Raw genomic sequence first — 18,403 nt, forward strand, 5'->3', positions numbered from 1 at the left:
TATCTATCTATCTATCTATCTATCTATCTATCTATCTATCTATCTATCTATCTATCTATCTATCTGAGACTGAGTCTCGCTGTGTCGCCCAGGCTGGAGGGCAGTGGCGCGATCTCGGCTCACTGCAAGCTCCGCGTCTCGGGTTCACGCCATGCCATTCTCCTGCCTCAGCCTGCCATTCTCCTGCCTCTCCTGCCATTCTCCTGCCTGCCGAGTAGCTGGGACTACAGTCGCCCGCCACCATGTCCGGCTAATTCGTTTTGTATTTTCAGTAGAGACAGGGTTTCACCGTGTTAGCCAGGATGGTCTCCATCTTCTGACCTCGTGATCTGCCCTCCTCAGCCTCCCAAAGTGCTGGGATTACAGGCATGAACCACCGCGTCCGGCCTGCCTTGTGAAGTTTTACATAGTATTGCTGGCAGTTCGTTATAAGCCCTTTTTAAAACATGCAAATATTTCTGCTGAGTGGCCCCCAAAATCAGTATGAATAACTTTGATCAATTTCCTTTGGAGTGAAATAAAGAGTAGCACCATATTATAACCTAAAAAAGAAATTAATCACCTCAATATCCATCAATACAAGACGAGTTAAATAAATTATGGTATATCCATGTAATGGAATAATATGATGCTATTAAAATGATGAAAAACATGTCTAAGTCATATAAAACAGATCTCCAAGATATTATTAAATGAAAAACCAAAGTACAGAACCACATATATACGTTACCTTGGGTGTGAAAAGGAATATAGGAATGTATGTTCATGTTTGTTTGTATATTGACTAAGAAGATCTGGAAGGACACACAAGTTAATAAAGTGGTTTCCTGTGTATGTTGGCAGGGGTGGGGTAGGAACTGTGTAGATAGGGCAGGGGTGGAAGAATACCTTTCACTGTATGTCTTTTTATGTTTTTTGATTTACAAACCTTGTGATTCTGCTACCTAATTGAAAAAAATAAGTAAATATTCAAATTTTCCTCCAGAAATTCTGTTTTTTTTTTTTTTTGTAAATTAATACTTCCTTAATGTAAAAAAAAAAAAAAATCCTGACAAATTGTGCATTTTTATCATATGTTGTTTTTCTTGGAAGGGGTCAATGAAACATTGGCAATGTAATATAAAGTATCCAAAGTTGGCCTAACATTTTAGGAAGAGAGAAAACTGTAGTCTGTGAATCAAACTAGAACTCAGAAATTCTTATAGGATCAATTTGGAAACCTGAATAGAATTACATGAAATTAATATCTTCAAAAATTAGATGAATAATTTTTTTAGGCCAGGCACAGTGGCTCATGCCTGTAATCCCAGCACTTCGGGAGGCCGAGGCAGGTGGATCATCTGAAGTCAGGAGTTCGAGACCAGCCTGGCCAACATGGCAAAACCCCATCTCTACTAAAAATACAAAATTAGCCAGGTGTGGTGGTGCATGTCTGTGATCCCAGCTACTTGGGAGGCTAAGGCAGAAGAATTGCTTGAACCCAGGAGACAGAGCCAAGATTGTGCCACTGCAATCCAGCCTGGGTGACAGAGCAAGACTGTATCTCAAAAAAAAGAAAAAAAAGAATTTTTAAACAACGGATTTTAAAAAAAGTTTTAACATTTTTGATTTAAAATTTACGAAAATATGTAGATAAAGGCAGTATTATGCTGTAGCTAGCTCATATTGTCTTTGGAAGGCCCAATGTGCACATCTTTCCCCAGTTTCACATTTAGTGGATAGCATTGGCTAGAGTAGAGTATCTACACCCTGGAAATTGGCAAAGCTACAAATCAAGGCCTTTCCCCCTCTCCACAAGAGATTCATTTGTTAAATTTACCAGTATACCACTGGATAGAAGTAAGTTTAAGATACATTAAAGTTCAAAATATACAACCAAAGGAGAGATTCTGTGGCACTTTAGGCAGTTTTAGATAACTGCAACAATATTTGGGGAATAACTTCATGGCTGAGGTTTATCTTCTAACATAAGGTTTTCTTCACAGTTGTGCTCTACATGGGTCAAATATAGTTTTAGAGTCAGATCCCTGATAAGCTTTCTATTACTTTTTCAGATTTCTCTAATACAAGTTGGAGTATAAATTAAGGTAATGGAAACTCCCATAAAGGTAGGACATATATTATCACTCATAGTATGGAGAATGGGTATTTTTCATATATTACTGTGTACTACTTTGTATTTCATTTGTTAACTGCCATATCTGCTTCAACTCCTTCAATTAAATTAATAACATGAGGCTGGGCATGGTGTCTCAAATCTGTAATTCCAGTGCTTTGGGAGGCAGAGGTAGGCAGATCATTTGAGCTCAGGAGTTTGAGACCAGCCTGGCCAACACAGCAAAACCCTGTCTCTACTAAAAAAAAATACAAAAATTAGCCAGGCTTGGTGGCAGGTGCCTATAATCCCTATAATCCTGCACTCAGGAGGCTAAAGCAGGAGAATTGCTTGAACTTGGGAGGTAGAGGTTGCAATGAGCCAAGAGTGTGCCACTGTGCTCCAGTCTGGGTAACAGAGCAAGGCTCTGTCTTGAAAAAAAAAAAAGAAAAAAAAATTAATAACATGAAAATGTAGCAGAGAGAAAGCAATTTTCTGTGTTATAGAGTATAAAAAATATAATAAATTCATTGCCTAGCACACATATACCAGTAACTCATTAAGTAATAGCCAGATGAATAACTCCTAATTATAATGATTCTTAAAAATACAATGAAAATTAATCTGCAAAATAGAATTTTAAAAAATACAATGAAAACAAATAACTCTTTACTCACCCAATTCAATACAAGTGATGCCAAGTGACCAAATATCAACTTTCCCATCATACTGTCCTTCATCCATAGCTAAGATCACCTCTGGAGCCATCCTACCAAACATAAGGTATAAAATTCAAGTTGTAGATTAAAAATAAAAATTTCTCCAGTAAAGTGATTCAATGAAACAGTTGTTCTTAAGGGTATTCTCAAATTGTATCTGCTAGAGAGATTATTTCCTTACACAAATAATTTTGAAAACCATTATTCAAAGTATAATCTACTTGGTGATTTACATGACACAATACATTATTTTCAGTAAAGACTGGCTCCACCCCTTACTATCAGTTTGATCTCAGGCAAGTTACTTCACCTATCTGTACATCAATTTCCTCTTCTGTAAAATGGAGATAATTATCATAGCAACTTTACAGATATTTGTAAAGGATGAATATACATAAAATACTTAAATAATTACTTTGCAAAAGCTGATTATATTGCTTTATATAGTTCCATAAAGTATTTTTCATATTGTTTAAAGTAATTAAATAAAGCAGGAAATTTTTTTTTTTTTTGAAATGGAGTCTGGCTCTGTCGCCCGGGCTGGAGTGCAGTGGTGCGATCTCAGCTCACTGCAAGCTCCCACTCCTGGGTTCAGGCCATTCTCCTGCCTCAGCCTCTGAAGCAGCTGGGACTATGAGTAGCTGGGACTACAGGTGCCTGCCACCATGCCTGGCTAATTTTTTGTATTTTTAGTAGAGACAGGGTTTCACCATGTTAACCAGGATGGTCTCGATCTCCTGACCTAGTGATCCACTCGCCTCGCCCTCCCAAAGTGCTGGGATTACAGGCGTGAGCCACTGCGCCTGGCCTCTTTTTTGTTGTTGTTGTTGAGAGTCTCACTTTGTAGCCCAGGCTGGGGTGCAGTGGCGCCATCTTGGCTTACTGCAGCCTCTGCCTCCTAGGTTCAAGTGATTCTCATGCCTCAGCCTCCCGAGTAGCTGGGATTACAGGCATGCGCCACCATGCCTGGCCATATTCTTTCAAAATAATTAAACAACATGAAAAATACTTTATGGAGTCATATAAAGCAATATAATCAGCTGTTCCAAAGATACTAAAACCTACAAAAACCCCAGGTTGTGGTAATGGATGTTACTTTACTTGTTTGTCCATAATGCATCTTCATTAGGGGGGCAGGGGCCCTATCCGTTTAATATGCTTTGAACAGAACTGTACTCTATTATGATGTGTAAGCAGTTGCTTGGTAAATGTTATTTGGTGATAGAAAAAAAATTCAAAGACTGACTATTTTTAGTAGGCAAGTAATTTTGCAGTGGTCTAAGTCATTCTGTAAGGCGTAATGAAATTCCAACGTGTCTAGGAAAGGAAGGAAAAGAATCTGGAAAAGAATAGGGTGAAAAACTCTTGAGCCAGACTGACAAGCTAGGTAACCTATCAGAGAACTCAACAAAGACAAGAACTTGGATTTCTTTCACTGAAAGGTACCATCTCTGCTTGTTGGCTAGTGAGGGAAGGTGAAAGAAGCTGCCCTGTCCTTACCTGGAGGCTTTTGCCTCAAGAGAAAAGTTCAAAAGAAACTGCAAATGAAATCGAAAACCTGAACTTGGTCAGCGAATTGATAATCCTGCTCAGTTTACACACAGTGACACCAACCTTAATGACACAATTTAAAGTCACTATAAATTTTATACTAAGCTAGAGTGTTTCTTTTTATGCCAGTGGGTTTTCTATCCTTCTCAAATGAAATCTCATTTTGAGGCACATTGGTAAGACACTGTCACAAAATCGAGCCAAACCAGTACCATGAGTTCATGTATGCAGATTTTAAAACTATGTCATACAGTCTAATTCTACATACCAGTAAGGTGTGCCCACGAAGGAGTTGGCAGGAGAAGCCATTGAGGCAGATCCAAAATCAGCTAGTTTTACCTGACCTGGCTCTGTTAGAAGAATATTTCCTGCTTTAATATCCCTATAGGAAAAAAAAAAAAGGGTTAGAAAATTACTTTTCAATTTTGATTATAGAATAGGTCAGAGCATGCAATTAATAAGACAAAAAGTTTATTAAAAAACAAAAAACAGAAAAACACCTTGCTCAGATGGCTAGGAGATTTAGTAATTACTGTATGTCGTAAGGGGCCCAGATTCCTGGGGGTACTTGCAGGTAGGTCACAGTAATTACTTAACGGTAGAGCTTTCTTCAGAGGGAGGGAATACAATGAGAAAAAAGGCAGACATGGGGAACAAGGAAACCTATTCAGCTGCTATACTTACAAAGGCATATTCTTAAAGGCTAAATCCAGTTATCAATAGTATTCCCTGTGCTGAGAAAATTGGTGCCAATTGTAACTGCTTTTTCTGCTTTTCCAAATTATGTGACATTTTTGGAGCCTAAACAAACCTGCAGTGATTCTGTATTGACCATCTACCAATAAACCTCAACTACACACATACCTTTTCTTTCTTGCCTGTGACCCTTTCTCTCTGCCTTTAATTGTAACTGCAACTCTAAGGCATTTGAGGTACATGTTATATAGAAGGTGATATTTTAAAAATAACTCTGTATGGTAAAAAGAAGACCCTGAAAGATCAAAACAAACAAGGATTAGGGGTTAGGAAACTGCATGTCTATTGTATTACTACAAAGAATTGCACGTGGTTACTACTAAAGCTAATAGACGTATTATATAGTAAAAAGTTTTAAAAATATAATTGAAAAAATTCATTTTTCAGTATGGTAATTGAGAATGAGAAGGTGTGGATGGATTCCTTATTCTTTTTAAAAAAGGCATGAGGTGTAGCGAGCACTAGAAACCATGAATTGGAAGTTGATGGTCAGTGAAAAGATAAAACAGAGAAGATGAGGAAAATTTATGTCAAGCTGAAAATGGTAAGGTTCAAATGCTTCAGAATAACTTTTGTAAAAACTTCCCTTGAAAATTCAGTTTCCTTCCTCATGGTGACATTAGGCATTGGCAGACAGAACTAAAAAAAAATGCATTATTTATTTTTCTTCACAACAGAAACATGTATTTACTTATCTTTAATTAGGAGATTGAATTGCCTTTTAAATCAAAACAATAAAAATCTGAGACATAGTATTTACTTTTAATTTTAAAAAACATTCTTTATAAGTATTTTGACTCTTCAACAAATTATTTTACATACTAAAGAAGATAAAGTATAATAGAGACTAAAACATTAAGTTAATGTGCAGATTAAGGTAATGGCACAAAAAACTTTAAATAAGAGCAGGCAAACTAATCACAAGCAAGTTGGCAGTAGTATTAACACCTTGGTACCAAAGACATATATTTACAAAAAGTTGTCAGATCCATAGACATTATGATAATTTTATTTAATCAGTATTTATTAACATGATTAGGTTCACTCTTTGTCCTTAATTCCCAGCAGGATTTCGGTCTGCCTATCTTTAGGAAGTTCTGCTTTTGTAGTACCAGTAAAGTGGTCATGGCTACACTGGGGTGATTAAAACAGAAGCAAAAGAGGAACCATAACCCAATAGTTTCACTTCTTCCTAGTAAATGCCAGTTGTTTTCTTTCATTTGTGAGGCATCTCAGATTCTTTATACCTACCTAATATTTCACTACTCCTCCCCTCATTCACTAATGTAACTGTACTAAAAGTTCATTACTGAGAGGAGGAAAGATTGGTAACATCTTTCTCTAGAAGTTAATGGAGGGAGGGAGGTTGCAGGGAGGAGAATGGTGTTGTGGCAGAGCAAATACAAGGCAGAGAAAAGCCCTAGAATAGGAGTTAAGAAACTTGAGTTTCAATCCTTAATATACTACTTAAATTCTGTGAAACTCTGGGCAAGTTAAGTCTTTCTGAGCCCTGGTCTCTTCGTCTGCCAAAATACAGTAAGGATAATATCTTCCTAAGTATCCATATGAACTATACAGAAATATGAAATATTTTAAAGTTACAAAATAGCATATATTTATATAACATTAGCTTGTTATTTGTAATAGGAAGGGACAATAACTCTGCTAAGAGATAAATATATGCAGGGAAGGTTAATTTTCTTTTCTTTTCTTTATGACACAGTATCTAAAGATTGCTGGACCCCTTTTCAAATTTCCCTGCAACACTTAGCCTGGAGACCAGTTACCTACTGAACAAAGATGATATAATTGTGGATACATAGGAGAGAATAAGAGATAGAAGCTAAATTCTGGCAACTTTATCCTTTATATCCAGAAGCAGCAATCTATTTGCTTCCCATAAATGCTTAGGCAACTTAAATTGGAGCATGCACTAATTTTCAAGGTTCCTGGAATAGACACTCCTGTAACTGAAATGAAACATAATTGGTCTCTAATCTTACCTGTGAATCAATGCATGAGAATGTAGGTAGGCTAGTCCATGCAAGGCTCCATGAGTAATGGCAGCGATCTCCACTTCCTGAAGTGGTTTTTTATGAACTGAAGAAGGGGGAAAAAAAAAAAAAAGTCAGTAGATGATCAGTTTCATTCCTCATTTTATTATTTTATACAGCTATACCAGACTGAGTTACATACTTTCTCACATGACAATTTGGGAACACATTCACCTAAATATATAGGATACAGATTTTCTACAGAAGAGAATAAGTGATCAGACAACAGGAAACCCAAGTGCATCAACACAAATGACCCTTCAAAACAAAAATAAAACAAAGCCTGACATTCCTTAAATGATGTATTGTTAATTTACTTAACAGTTGCAAGCCAAGTCACACTGATTCCAATTAACCAGGCCCAAATTAACCAGTCCCTTCCAACATTTTAAATGTCTGGAGTGCTCTAGGTTACATTATTCTCCCCTGCCTCAAAGCTATCTTTACCCCTTCAAACTACAGGTTTTCATTATTTGTGAAAGCAGCTAATAAGCAATTTCTATTCAGAGATCAACAGTGATTTAATTTTTTTTCTTTTTTTTTTTTTTTTTTTGAGACAGGGGTCTCACTCTGTTACCCAGGCTGGAGTGCAGGGTTCCAATCAAAGCTCACTGCAGCCTTGAACTTCTGGGCTCAAGTGATCCTCCTGGCTCAGACTCCTAAGCAGCTGGTATTACAGGTGTTAGCCTCTGTGCCTGGCTCAAGATATTTTTTTTTTAAGTAAAATTTTAACACAGCCTCTGGTTATAGCAGCATCTGCAGAGAGGAACTGGGTCAGTAAAGATTTCTGAAAGGGTGTAATATCAATATAATGTGAGACTGTCTCTCTTTCATATATATCCATGAATATGATGTGTTTGGCTACACATACCGTATCACATTAGCCAAACATTTTGGTAGTACCTGCCCTGGATGGGCCATGAACTAAAACAGCAGGAAGACTGCTAACATCACTCAGACACTTTCAGTGGCACTGAAGAGATGAAGTGTGCGTAGCTTATCCACACAACCCTAAAGCCCAAGCCATCGTTCAATTACTCTGCCCAAACTACACTTTAGTATGGTGGTAGATAATATTCTGATAAAAGTAAAACAGAAAGGAGAGTTTAATTCCTTCTTTCTTACCTTCTAATAAATCAGAGGCTGAGCCTAAGCAATATTCCATCACCAACTATAAGAGATTAAAATAATATTCAGAATAATGAAAGTTAATTAAAAAAACGCTGAAACCAACTAACCAACCAACCAAGGCACTAAGAATACTAGGTGAATAAATATTCTGATCTACCTCAACTTGGACTAAATTTTCATCATCTGGCACTAATTGATTTTTATAATTTTCATCATCCCACTTTTTATTATTTCTTGCTTGAAATTGGCCTAAAGATTATTGGGGGACTAGATATAGAAATATTTACTATAAATGGTGAAGCCAAGATTGCTAATTTATTTATTAACTCCTTCACTACTGTATTTCAAAAAGGATTCAGGTGACTATGTTGTACTATAAATTTGTAACTCAGAAAGTGGCAAACAAATACATGAGCCAGTAAAATCTATATTGGGGTTATACCAGTTACATAAAATAAACCAGTAAGTAGTAAATTCCTTTTTCTCACACTTTAAAAAGTTTTACTGAGCCTGGAATAGCCCTTCCTAGTCCCCTCTTCTCAGCCCACTATCCATCCATCACCTCCCCTCCCGTGCTCCAGGCTAGGGGAGGGAGAGCCCTATGGTGGGTCCAGCCTGAAGTCCTGCCCTCTCTCATCTGTCTGGGAAGGAGGTAGCACCTTTTTCGGGAAAGGGGTTAGGGAGTAAAGACTGCACCCTACATGGTTCGGTGGTGGGGAGGATAACAGTAAAGGAATTTGCAACGTTTTTTTTTTTTAAAAAAAAAGTTTTAAACAAGAAACAGATATAATTTTGAACTGAATCTGAAGATGTAGCCTGCTATGTATCATTACATTAACTTGAATCCCTAAGATATATGTTATTTAAATTTAGATCTTAAAATATTTCCAGAATAATATTATAATACTATTGATAGGCTGGGTGCAGTAGCTTACGCCTGTAATCCCAGCACTTTGGGAGGCTGAGGCAGGCGGATCACCTGAGGTCGAGAGTTCAAGACCAGCCTAGTCAACATGGTGAAATCCCATCTCTACTAAAAATACCAAAAATTAGGTTGGTGTAGTAGCTTGCACCTGTAGTCCCAGCTACTTGGGAGGCTAAGGCTGGAGAATTGCTGGAACTCGAGAGGTGGAGGTTATTGATAGTTATTGGGTTTGCAATCTGTGGAGGTTTTCTAAAAGTAAAAATGAGAAACCTCTTTCTTTACTCTTTTTTTTTTTTTTTTTTTGAGATGGAGTTCACTCTTGTTGCCCAGGCTGGAGTGCAATGGCACAATCTCGGCTCACCGCAACCTCCGCCTCCTGGGTTCAAGTATTTCTCCTGCCTCAGCCTCCCGAGTAGCTGGGACTACAGGCATGCACCACCACGCCTGGCTAATTTTGTATTTTTAGTAGAGACAGGGTTTCTCCATATTAGTCAGGTTGGTCTCAAACTCCTGACCTCAGGTGATCTGCCCGCCTTGGCCTCCCAAAGTGTTGGGATTATAGACATGAGCCACTGCGCCTGGACTCTTTACTCTTATCCTAGATTTTTAGGTGTCCAAGACTACTGATTTGTAGTCAAGGTCAAAACTATCATGGCTCAGCAACCAATCTCCACACACACGTGCAAGAATTCACACTCCTACAAATTATTACTTTATTATTTAAAAGAATAGTACATGCTTATTATGAAATATAAATTTCCTATAATAAACTAGACAAAACCAATATCAACATATTGGTTCCTTTCATTAAAAAAATTAATGTGAAAATATATTTATATTATGTACCTTGCATTACTGAGATAGTTTAGAATATGAGAAGTCTAGAAGTTTAAAATTTAGAAACTATTATACTTTTGTAGTTATATATTATAAATATCAATATATAAATATCAATACATAATATGAACACATTAATATTATAAATATAAGTGTACTATCTCTATATTATATAGAATGCAATTAAATTAGATACAACATACTTATAATACTATAATAGTTACATATTACATAAAATTATGTCTTGTATGTTATAGTTTTACAGTTATATACTTATGTAGTATGTACCTTGCATTTCTGGAATAATTTAGAACAATGAAAGGTTTAGAAGTTTAAAATTTAGAAACCATACTACAGTTTTCTGCTTGACATTAAAAACAAACAGATTCAGAAACATTAAACTTATTTCTTATTATGAAATGGAAGATTCCACATGAGTAAATGTTATAATGAACACTAGCCTTTATGTGCCCTACTTTTTCTTTAATCAATTTTGATGGAAGCATTTCTAAATTTTATCACATAATTTTCTAATTTTTAAAAGTAACTGAATATGCATATGTAACTTCCTTAAACCGAGTATATGAAATGTGAATATAGAACTTTAAAACTGAATAGAATGAATATGTTTCTAGCTGCATTAAATTTTTTAAATTACATGTTTAAAAACTCAGCATTTTTGTCACAAATATTTTTTCCCCTATTATTCTATAACACAAAGTCACCTGAGCTGGTTGTTTGCTCCTGACACTAAACAGCTCTGGCTGCTCTGCCTTTAAATTATTAGGTCTGCTTTCTAGCTCCCCTGACTTTTTCCGTATGGTCAAATTATTCTTGTGCCTGCTTGTATGCATGTATCTAACAGCTCAGTTCCTTAGAGCTGTTTCTGATTGGTCTATCAGATCAGTTGTAGACAGAAACCAGGTAGCCAAGCTTATTAGCAGTCTATATAATCTAAGAATAAATGGGTGGCTGGGTGCAGTGGCTCAGGCCTGTAATCCCAGCAGTTCGGGAGGTCAAGGTGGGTGGATCAACTGAGGTCGGGAGTTCGAGACCAGCCTGACCAACATGGAGCAACCCCGTCTCTACTAAAAACACAAAATTAGCCAGGTGTGGTACTCGGGCAGCTGAGAAAGGAGAATCACTGGAACCCGGCAGGTGGAGGTTGTGGTCAGCCGAGATCGCACCATTGCACTCCAACCCAGGCAACAAGAGCAAAAACTCTGTCTCAAAAAAAAAAAAAAAAAAAAAAAAAGAGAAAACAAGCTTCAAGTAACAGTGTGGAGGATTTTCTGAAGACTTGAAATACATGAGATTTTAGCACTTGGATTTTGTAACATTTATTCTGCCTGCTTGAAATCCCTTTCTTGATTCCTTTAAGACAGCTGAGATTGCCAGAGAACTGATTTCTAGATAATGAGATACGTCTTTGATTAATTTCTTATTTTTGGAATGGAAGCAATAGCTCTACATAACAGTTGCTTGAACAGAAATGTGTATGTTTGTATACTGTTTGATAGTCTATTTAGGAACAAAAATTCCATTCCGTAATTAGATATCACATACAGGAAAGGAGTTGGTACATGGTAAACAATAAATGTTAGTTAAATTGGAGTTTAAGTAGGAATGTACAATTTGATAAAGTAGAGAACATAACATTTTCATGTCCTAAATGTGCCTAATGTGCCAACCTAAAGCCAGAAATACAATCATATAAAAATATACTAAGGGCCGAGCACAATGGCTCATGCCTGTAATCCCAGCATTTTGGGAGGCTGAGGCAGGTGGATCACCTGAGGTTAGGAGTTCAAGACAAGCCTGGCCAACATGGTGAAACCCTGTCTCTACTAAAAATACAAAAAATTAGCTGGGTGTGGTGGCATGGGCTTGTAGTGCCAGCTACTTGGGAGGCTGAGGTTCAAGAATCACTTGAACTCGGGAGGCAGAGGTTGTAGTCAGCTGAGATCGCACCACTGTACTCCAGCCTGGGCAACAAGAGTGAAACTTTGTCTCAAAAAAAAAAAAGAAAGAAAAAGAAAAAAATATATATGTGTGTCTGTGTGTGTGTGCGCGCATGCATATATAGACACATACACACACACATATATATATCACACTAAGATGACAGAGTGGAACAAAAGTCTTTTATTTTAATCATATGGTGGCCCCTGTTTGGTAAAAATCACATAGCAATTAAAACATCAAGGACAATTCCAAATATGGGGGAACTGGAGTGGAGGATGAGAAACGACAAAGATAAAAATTCTAGGATGAGAATATAAGGCTGGGCCTTTTGCTTTTACAAACATATAATTATAAAATGATGTCAACTTTTCACCATCTCTTTGAGTGTTCATAGAATGGAATTTCCATAGGCTAGATATAATTTAATCTTATGGAATGTATACCATATGACACACTAAGGTATTAACAAATGTTAAATACTGATAATAAAAGTTAAATGGAACAGAAATGAAATTAATAGTTCTATTATCAAATAGATAATAGAAAAAAGAAAAAAAAAAGTAACAGTAAAAGAAAGATAACGGAGGTCCTTCGACTTACCCAAGCAGTGTGCTCTTTCAAGTAACAGCCTTTGTACTCAATAGTATTAGGATGCTTCAATTGTCGTAAAAATTTAACTTCCTTAAGAATATCTTGCCATTTCTATTGAAGTCAGAAAGGAAACATTTTAATTTAATTTTTGATAGGAAAATAGTATTTCCTATCAAGCATACATATATATTATTTATATTATTATAAATGGACATAAAGTAAATGTTTAATAAATGAAGAAGCTATGTAAACATGCTATTTCTTTCTCTCTGTCTCCTTTTTTTTTTTTTAATTGAGACAGCGTCTTGCTCTGTTGCCCAGGCTGGAGTGCAGTGGTGTGATCTCGGCTCACTGCAACCTCTGCTGCCCGGTTCAAGGTTCAAGTGATTCTCGTGCCTCCCAAGTAGCTGGGACTACAGGCGTGCGCCACCAAACCGAAGTAATTTTTTTGTATTTTTAGTAGAGACGAGATTTCTCTGTGTTGGCCAGGTTGGTCTCGAACTACTGACCTCAGGTGATCTGCCTGCCTCAGCCTCCCAAAGTGCTGGGATCACAGACTTGAGACACTGTGCCTGGCCTAAACATGCTATTTCTTTAGTTTGAATACATGTAAACACAAATCTATCACCAAAAACATTACAAAAAAGCCATTACACGTACCTATGTTCTAGTCTGCAAAATAGTTTTTTTTTTTCTCTTTTCAGGCACCCAGGCTAGACTACAGTGTTGCAATCATGGCTCACTGAAGCCTTCATGTCCCAGGCTCAAGTAATCCTCCCACTTCAGCCTCCCGAATGGCTGGACTATAGTCACACACCACCACACCCAGCTAGTTTTTTTGATGTTTTGTAGAGGTGGGGTCTCACCATATTGCTCAGGCTTGTTTTGAGCTCCTGGGCTCAAGCAATCCTCCAGCCTTGGCTTCCCAAAGTGATGGGATTACAGGCCTGAGCCACCTCAACCAGCCTGCAAAATAGTTAATTGAGCTAGAACATTCGCCTTTTTAAAAGTAATTATGAATGTTCACACATTTGTATGAAAAACTACAGAATCTTTTATTATATGCTCCACAAGGAGGAAAAAAAAATTGTTCTAAAAAAGGTTTAAAGAATTTTGTTAATTTCATACTAACTTGCTTATTTCAGTTTAGGTATACAACTGTCTCTATCTTACCTCATGGGTCTGCTTCCCACTATAGGACATCTTCTTAATTGCCACCACCTCATTGGTGTGAGCATTTGTAGCCTGTGTTAAGAGGGTAGAAGAAAAAGAAAAAGAATTAGTGATGTTTCAGCCAATTTAACTTAAATATTTGACTAGAGACTATTTATTTACATATTTATTTATTGACAGTCTCACTCTGTCCCTCAGGCTGGAGTGCAGCTCACTGCAACCTACACCTCTTGGGTTCAAGCGATTCTCCTGTTTCAGCCTCCCAAGTAGCTGGGATTACAGGCACGCACCACCATGCCAAGCTAATGTTTTTTGTATTTTTAGTAGAAAGGGGGTTTCACCATGTTGACCAGGCTGGTCTTGAACTCCTGGCCTCAAATGATCCACCCGCCTCAGCCTCCCAAAGTGCTGGGATTGATTACAGGTGTGAGCCACTGCACCTGGCAGCTAGAGACTTTTTTGTTTTATTTTATTTTTGGAGAAGGGAGTCTAGCTGTGTCGCTCATGCTTAAGTGTACTGGCACAATCTCGGCTCACTGCAGCCTCCGCCTCCTGGGTTCAAGCTATTTTCCTGCTTCAGTCTCTCAAATAGCTGGGATTACAGGCACCCACCACCATGCCTGGCTAACTTTTGTATTTTTAGTAGAGACAGGATTTCACCATGTTGGCTAGGCTGGTCTCAAACTCCTGACCTCACATGACCCACCTGCCTCAGCCTCCCAAAGTGCTTGGATTACAGACGTGAGCTACCGTAACTGGCCTGATATTATTATTTAAAATAATATCTCCATACTGCAGTATCACAGTTCAAAGATGCTTCAATTTTTGATAGGCTAAATAGACATTTCCACTCCCATTTTAATGTACAGTTTTTCTGTATCCTTTTCTGGATACATGCAAAGATTGTAATATAAAAAATGATTAGGGTTTAATATATCAAACCAAACAAAAAATGTCATATTCCCAAATTATCCATACTGATTTCACCTTGTAGACTGTCCATCAATGGAGAACCAGTTAAATAAATAAATATGATATGACCATATAATGAAATAACCACTTAAGGAATGAGGTAATCTATGTGCAATGTAATATGAAAGGATGTTAAAAATGTTTTTGTCATAAACAAGCTATAAAGTAGAATCCAATTTTTGCAAAATAGTAATAATGCGAGTACATGTGTAGAAAAAATCATAAAAGAATTTATACCAGAATATATATCAATGATAATCCCTGGAGCAGTGCTATCTGATAGAGAACTTTCTATGATGATGGGACAGTTCTATTTCTAGATTGTCCAACAGAGTAGCATGTGAAATGTGGCCAGTGTGACTGAGAAAATAAATTTAAATTTTTATTTAATATTAATAAATTTAAATTTGAATAGTTAATGTGCCTACTTGCTACTGTATTGAACAGTATAGCAGAAAGTAAGATTAATCCTAAGGGGGACTCTCGTTTTCAGGATTACTTACATTTTATAATAAGACTATATTACATATAAACACATCTACATTTATGTATGTATATATGTGTATTTTTTATCTATAGAGGTTGCCTTGTCTCACAATTATATCTACTTGTCTTCTCCATACTCCAAATATAACTGTTCATTGAAAGTACACATGAAAACCATTAATAATTCAAGTAATAGTCTTTTCCTCTCAACTTACTCAAGATATACGTACATATGTACACACACACACACACACACACACACTTTTTTTTTTTTTTTTTTAAAAGATAGGATCTTGCTCTGTCATCTAGGCTGGAGTGCAGTGGTACGATCTCAGCTCACTGCAACCTCTGCCTCCCAGGCTCAAGCAATCCTCCCACCACAGCCTCTTGAGTAGCTGGGATTACAGGTACCCACCATCATGCCAGTCTAAGTTTGATATATGTAGTAGAGACAGGGTTTCACCATATTGGCCAGGCTGGTCTCAAACTCCTGGCCTCAAGTAATCTGCCCGCCTCAGCCTCCCAAAGTACTGGAATTATAGGCGTGAGCTACTGCTCCCAGCCTCAACTTATTTAAAATATTTAAAACTATTAGTTTTCTTAAAATTTTCATAAAAATAAATACAAGACATTAAAAGACTACCCCTGCATCAGTGCCATAACCCTAATGTAGGTAAGCTATTTTGCTTCTGTGATATTATTATCATTGTGGACCAATAAAGCTATCGCAGTGGTTCTGAAGTAAAAGATTGGAATTCATTCACTGATAAAGTCAGGTTAACAATTTTAGAGAAAAATTCATAATCATTTTCTTAAATACAACTAATGTAAAATGAACCTCCTCAGATATAACAATGATTTATGATTTTTAAAAATGGTTAATTCAAACAATAAACAATAATGTACTATGTAAAAATAATTTGACCACAGATTCTTATGGAATGTCAAAATGAAAAAAAAAAAACCCCACAATAACATACTACAAGAGATTCTTTTAAACAGCATTAAAAGTACCTATTATATATTAATGAGCTATCCACTAGTCATAATTTTCAGATCTGTAGAACTCCACAAAAGCACATTTTAGATATTTTATGGATTTAGAAAGTACAGACTGACTTTTGTTAAAAACAAAAATCTCTCACACTGATCTGGCTTTTAAACTTTAACACCAAACTGTGCTTATACAGCAATCACAAATAAAAGCTGATGTAAATTCAGTATTACAATGAAGGTTAGAGGGACTATATCTGAAAAGTAGATATTTGAGGCATCAATATATATAGTGCAGCTTAAGGAGCCTGGGAAAGATTTAGGAAATATTGAGGCAACAAGAAATTTTACCTTGTGAGGTTTTAAAAAATAATTAACCATTACTAAAAAAAAAAAAAGACCACGAAATAAAATCAGATAGTATTATTTAATTGTTTATTAAGGTTATTTATAATCAATGCTATATTTGGACCTAAAAACATGAAAAAATAACCACCCTAAAATAAAAATATATTTCTTACATTTATAGGATAATCACTGACTAGAACTTAATGCTTCCACTCACTTATACATCTTAATGTATAGGCAGAGACTTGAAATTTGAAAAACATTTCCATGTTGATTATTCTATAGATGTGAACTTTTTAGTGCAAATGTTGATTATGCTATAGATGTGAACTTTTTATACTGGCAAAAAGTCAAAACATGCTAGATCGAAACTTAAAAAACAAAAAAAAATCAATGTTTTAGTACAGAAAAAGAAAAGTACCAATGGGGTCTCAGCTTTCCAGTACATACAGTATTACGAATGACTACAGCCTCTATCATTTCAAGTTTTATTCTGGAAACTGACATTCATGGTCTCAGTAACTATTCCAATAGTCTCAATGGTCTCAGTAACTATTACCAAGATCATTGATGCAAGAAATACTTAAGAACTTACTATTATGTGTTTATATTTTTAAACATTTTACAGCTATACGTTTTGCTATTTTATAGACAAATATAAAAAATTATGTTAATTTAGGAGGCAGGTCAGGCGTGGTGGCTCACTCCCGTAATCCCAGCACTTTGGGAGGCCAAGGTGGGTGGATCGCCTGAGGTCAGGAGTTCGAGACCAGTCTGGCCAACATGGTGAAAGCCTATCTCTACTAAAAATACAAAAATCAGCAGGGCGTGGTGGCACACGTCTGTAATCCCAGCTACTTGGGAGGCTGAGGCAGGAGAATTGCTTGTACCCAGGAGGCAGAGGTTGCAGTGAGCCAAGTTTGCGCCACTGTACTCCAGCCTCAGTGACAGAGTGAGACTTTGTTTAAAAAAAAAAAAAAAAAAGGAGGCTGAGACAGGAGGATCATTTGAGCCCAGGAGTTTGGAACCAGCCTGGGCAATATAGCAAAACCGTCTCTACAAAAAAATTAAAACCAAAATTAGCTGGGTGTGGTGGCACATGTTTGTAGTCCTAGCTACCTCCTCAGAAGGCAGAGGCAAGTAGGATAAGTAGGATTGCTTGAGCCCAAGGGTTCAAGGTAATAGTGAGCTATGATCACACCACTGCACTCCAGCCTGGGTGACAGAGTAAGAGACCCTGTCTCTAAATAAATGAATAAATAAAAATTTAAAAAGTGAAAAAGCTTTTCTTTTTGCCCTATTTTTTGATCCCCAACTAAAAGGTAATTATATCTAGAAAGACAGAACTAAACTATTTGCTTTAGGTGGGTTATGGATAATATACTGAGTTCAAAAAAGGTGATCTAGAAACCTACAAACTTTAGAGTTGTGTTTAGGTGAATACAAAAATGAATATGCTCAGTCCCTTTTTGGTTTGTTTTCCTTTAGTACAGTTTCTTACTATTTCATTTGTTAACGCTGCTAATTTATTTTTTATTTTTTTTAATTTTTTTTTTAGAGATGGGTTCCCACTATGTTGCCTGGGCTGGTCTCAAACTCCTGGGCTAAAGTGATTCTCCCACCTCGGCCTCCCAAAGCGCTGGGATTACATGCGTGAGCCACAATGCCCAGCCAATGATGCAAATTTCAAAATTACTTATGTAAATCCAAACACACAGAAATATTTCATCAAGTTAATAATTTATATTTTCTCTGAACATAACACATACTCTCAGCTGATTGATTTTACAAGAGCTGTTCCAGTTTA

The 18,403-nt window shown here is 36.6% G+C and overlaps 1 protein-coding gene across 6 annotated transcripts in view; it reads right to left on the bottom strand.

Moving 5' to 3' along the window:
• TAOK3 (TAO kinase 3) overlaps nt 1-18,403 on the bottom strand; it is a 226,053-nt gene that overhangs the window by 79,999 nt on the left and 127,651 nt on the right. For all 6 annotated transcript variants that reach the window (XM_023204435.2, XM_023204461.2, XM_023204442.1 and 3 more), the window contains exons 4-9: nt 13,798-13,869; nt 12,634-12,735; nt 8,301-8,346; nt 7,125-7,221; nt 4,634-4,747; nt 2,773-2,864 (exon numbers count right to left, since the gene is read on the bottom strand). In XM_023204435.2, the coding sequence (XP_023060203.1) occupies nt 2,773-2,864; nt 4,634-4,747; nt 7,125-7,221; nt 8,301-8,346; nt 12,634-12,735; nt 13,798-13,869 (523 nt within the window). The remainder of the gene's footprint in view (nt 1-2,772; nt 2,865-4,633; nt 4,748-7,124; nt 7,222-8,300; nt 8,347-12,633; nt 12,736-13,797; nt 13,870-18,403) is intronic.

Source organism: Piliocolobus tephrosceles, chromosome 10 (genome assembly GCF_002776525.5).
Source record: "Piliocolobus tephrosceles isolate RC106 chromosome 10, ASM277652v3, whole genome shotgun sequence".
NCBI classification, from domain to species: Eukaryota; Metazoa; Chordata; class Mammalia; order Primates; family Cercopithecidae; genus Piliocolobus; species Piliocolobus tephrosceles.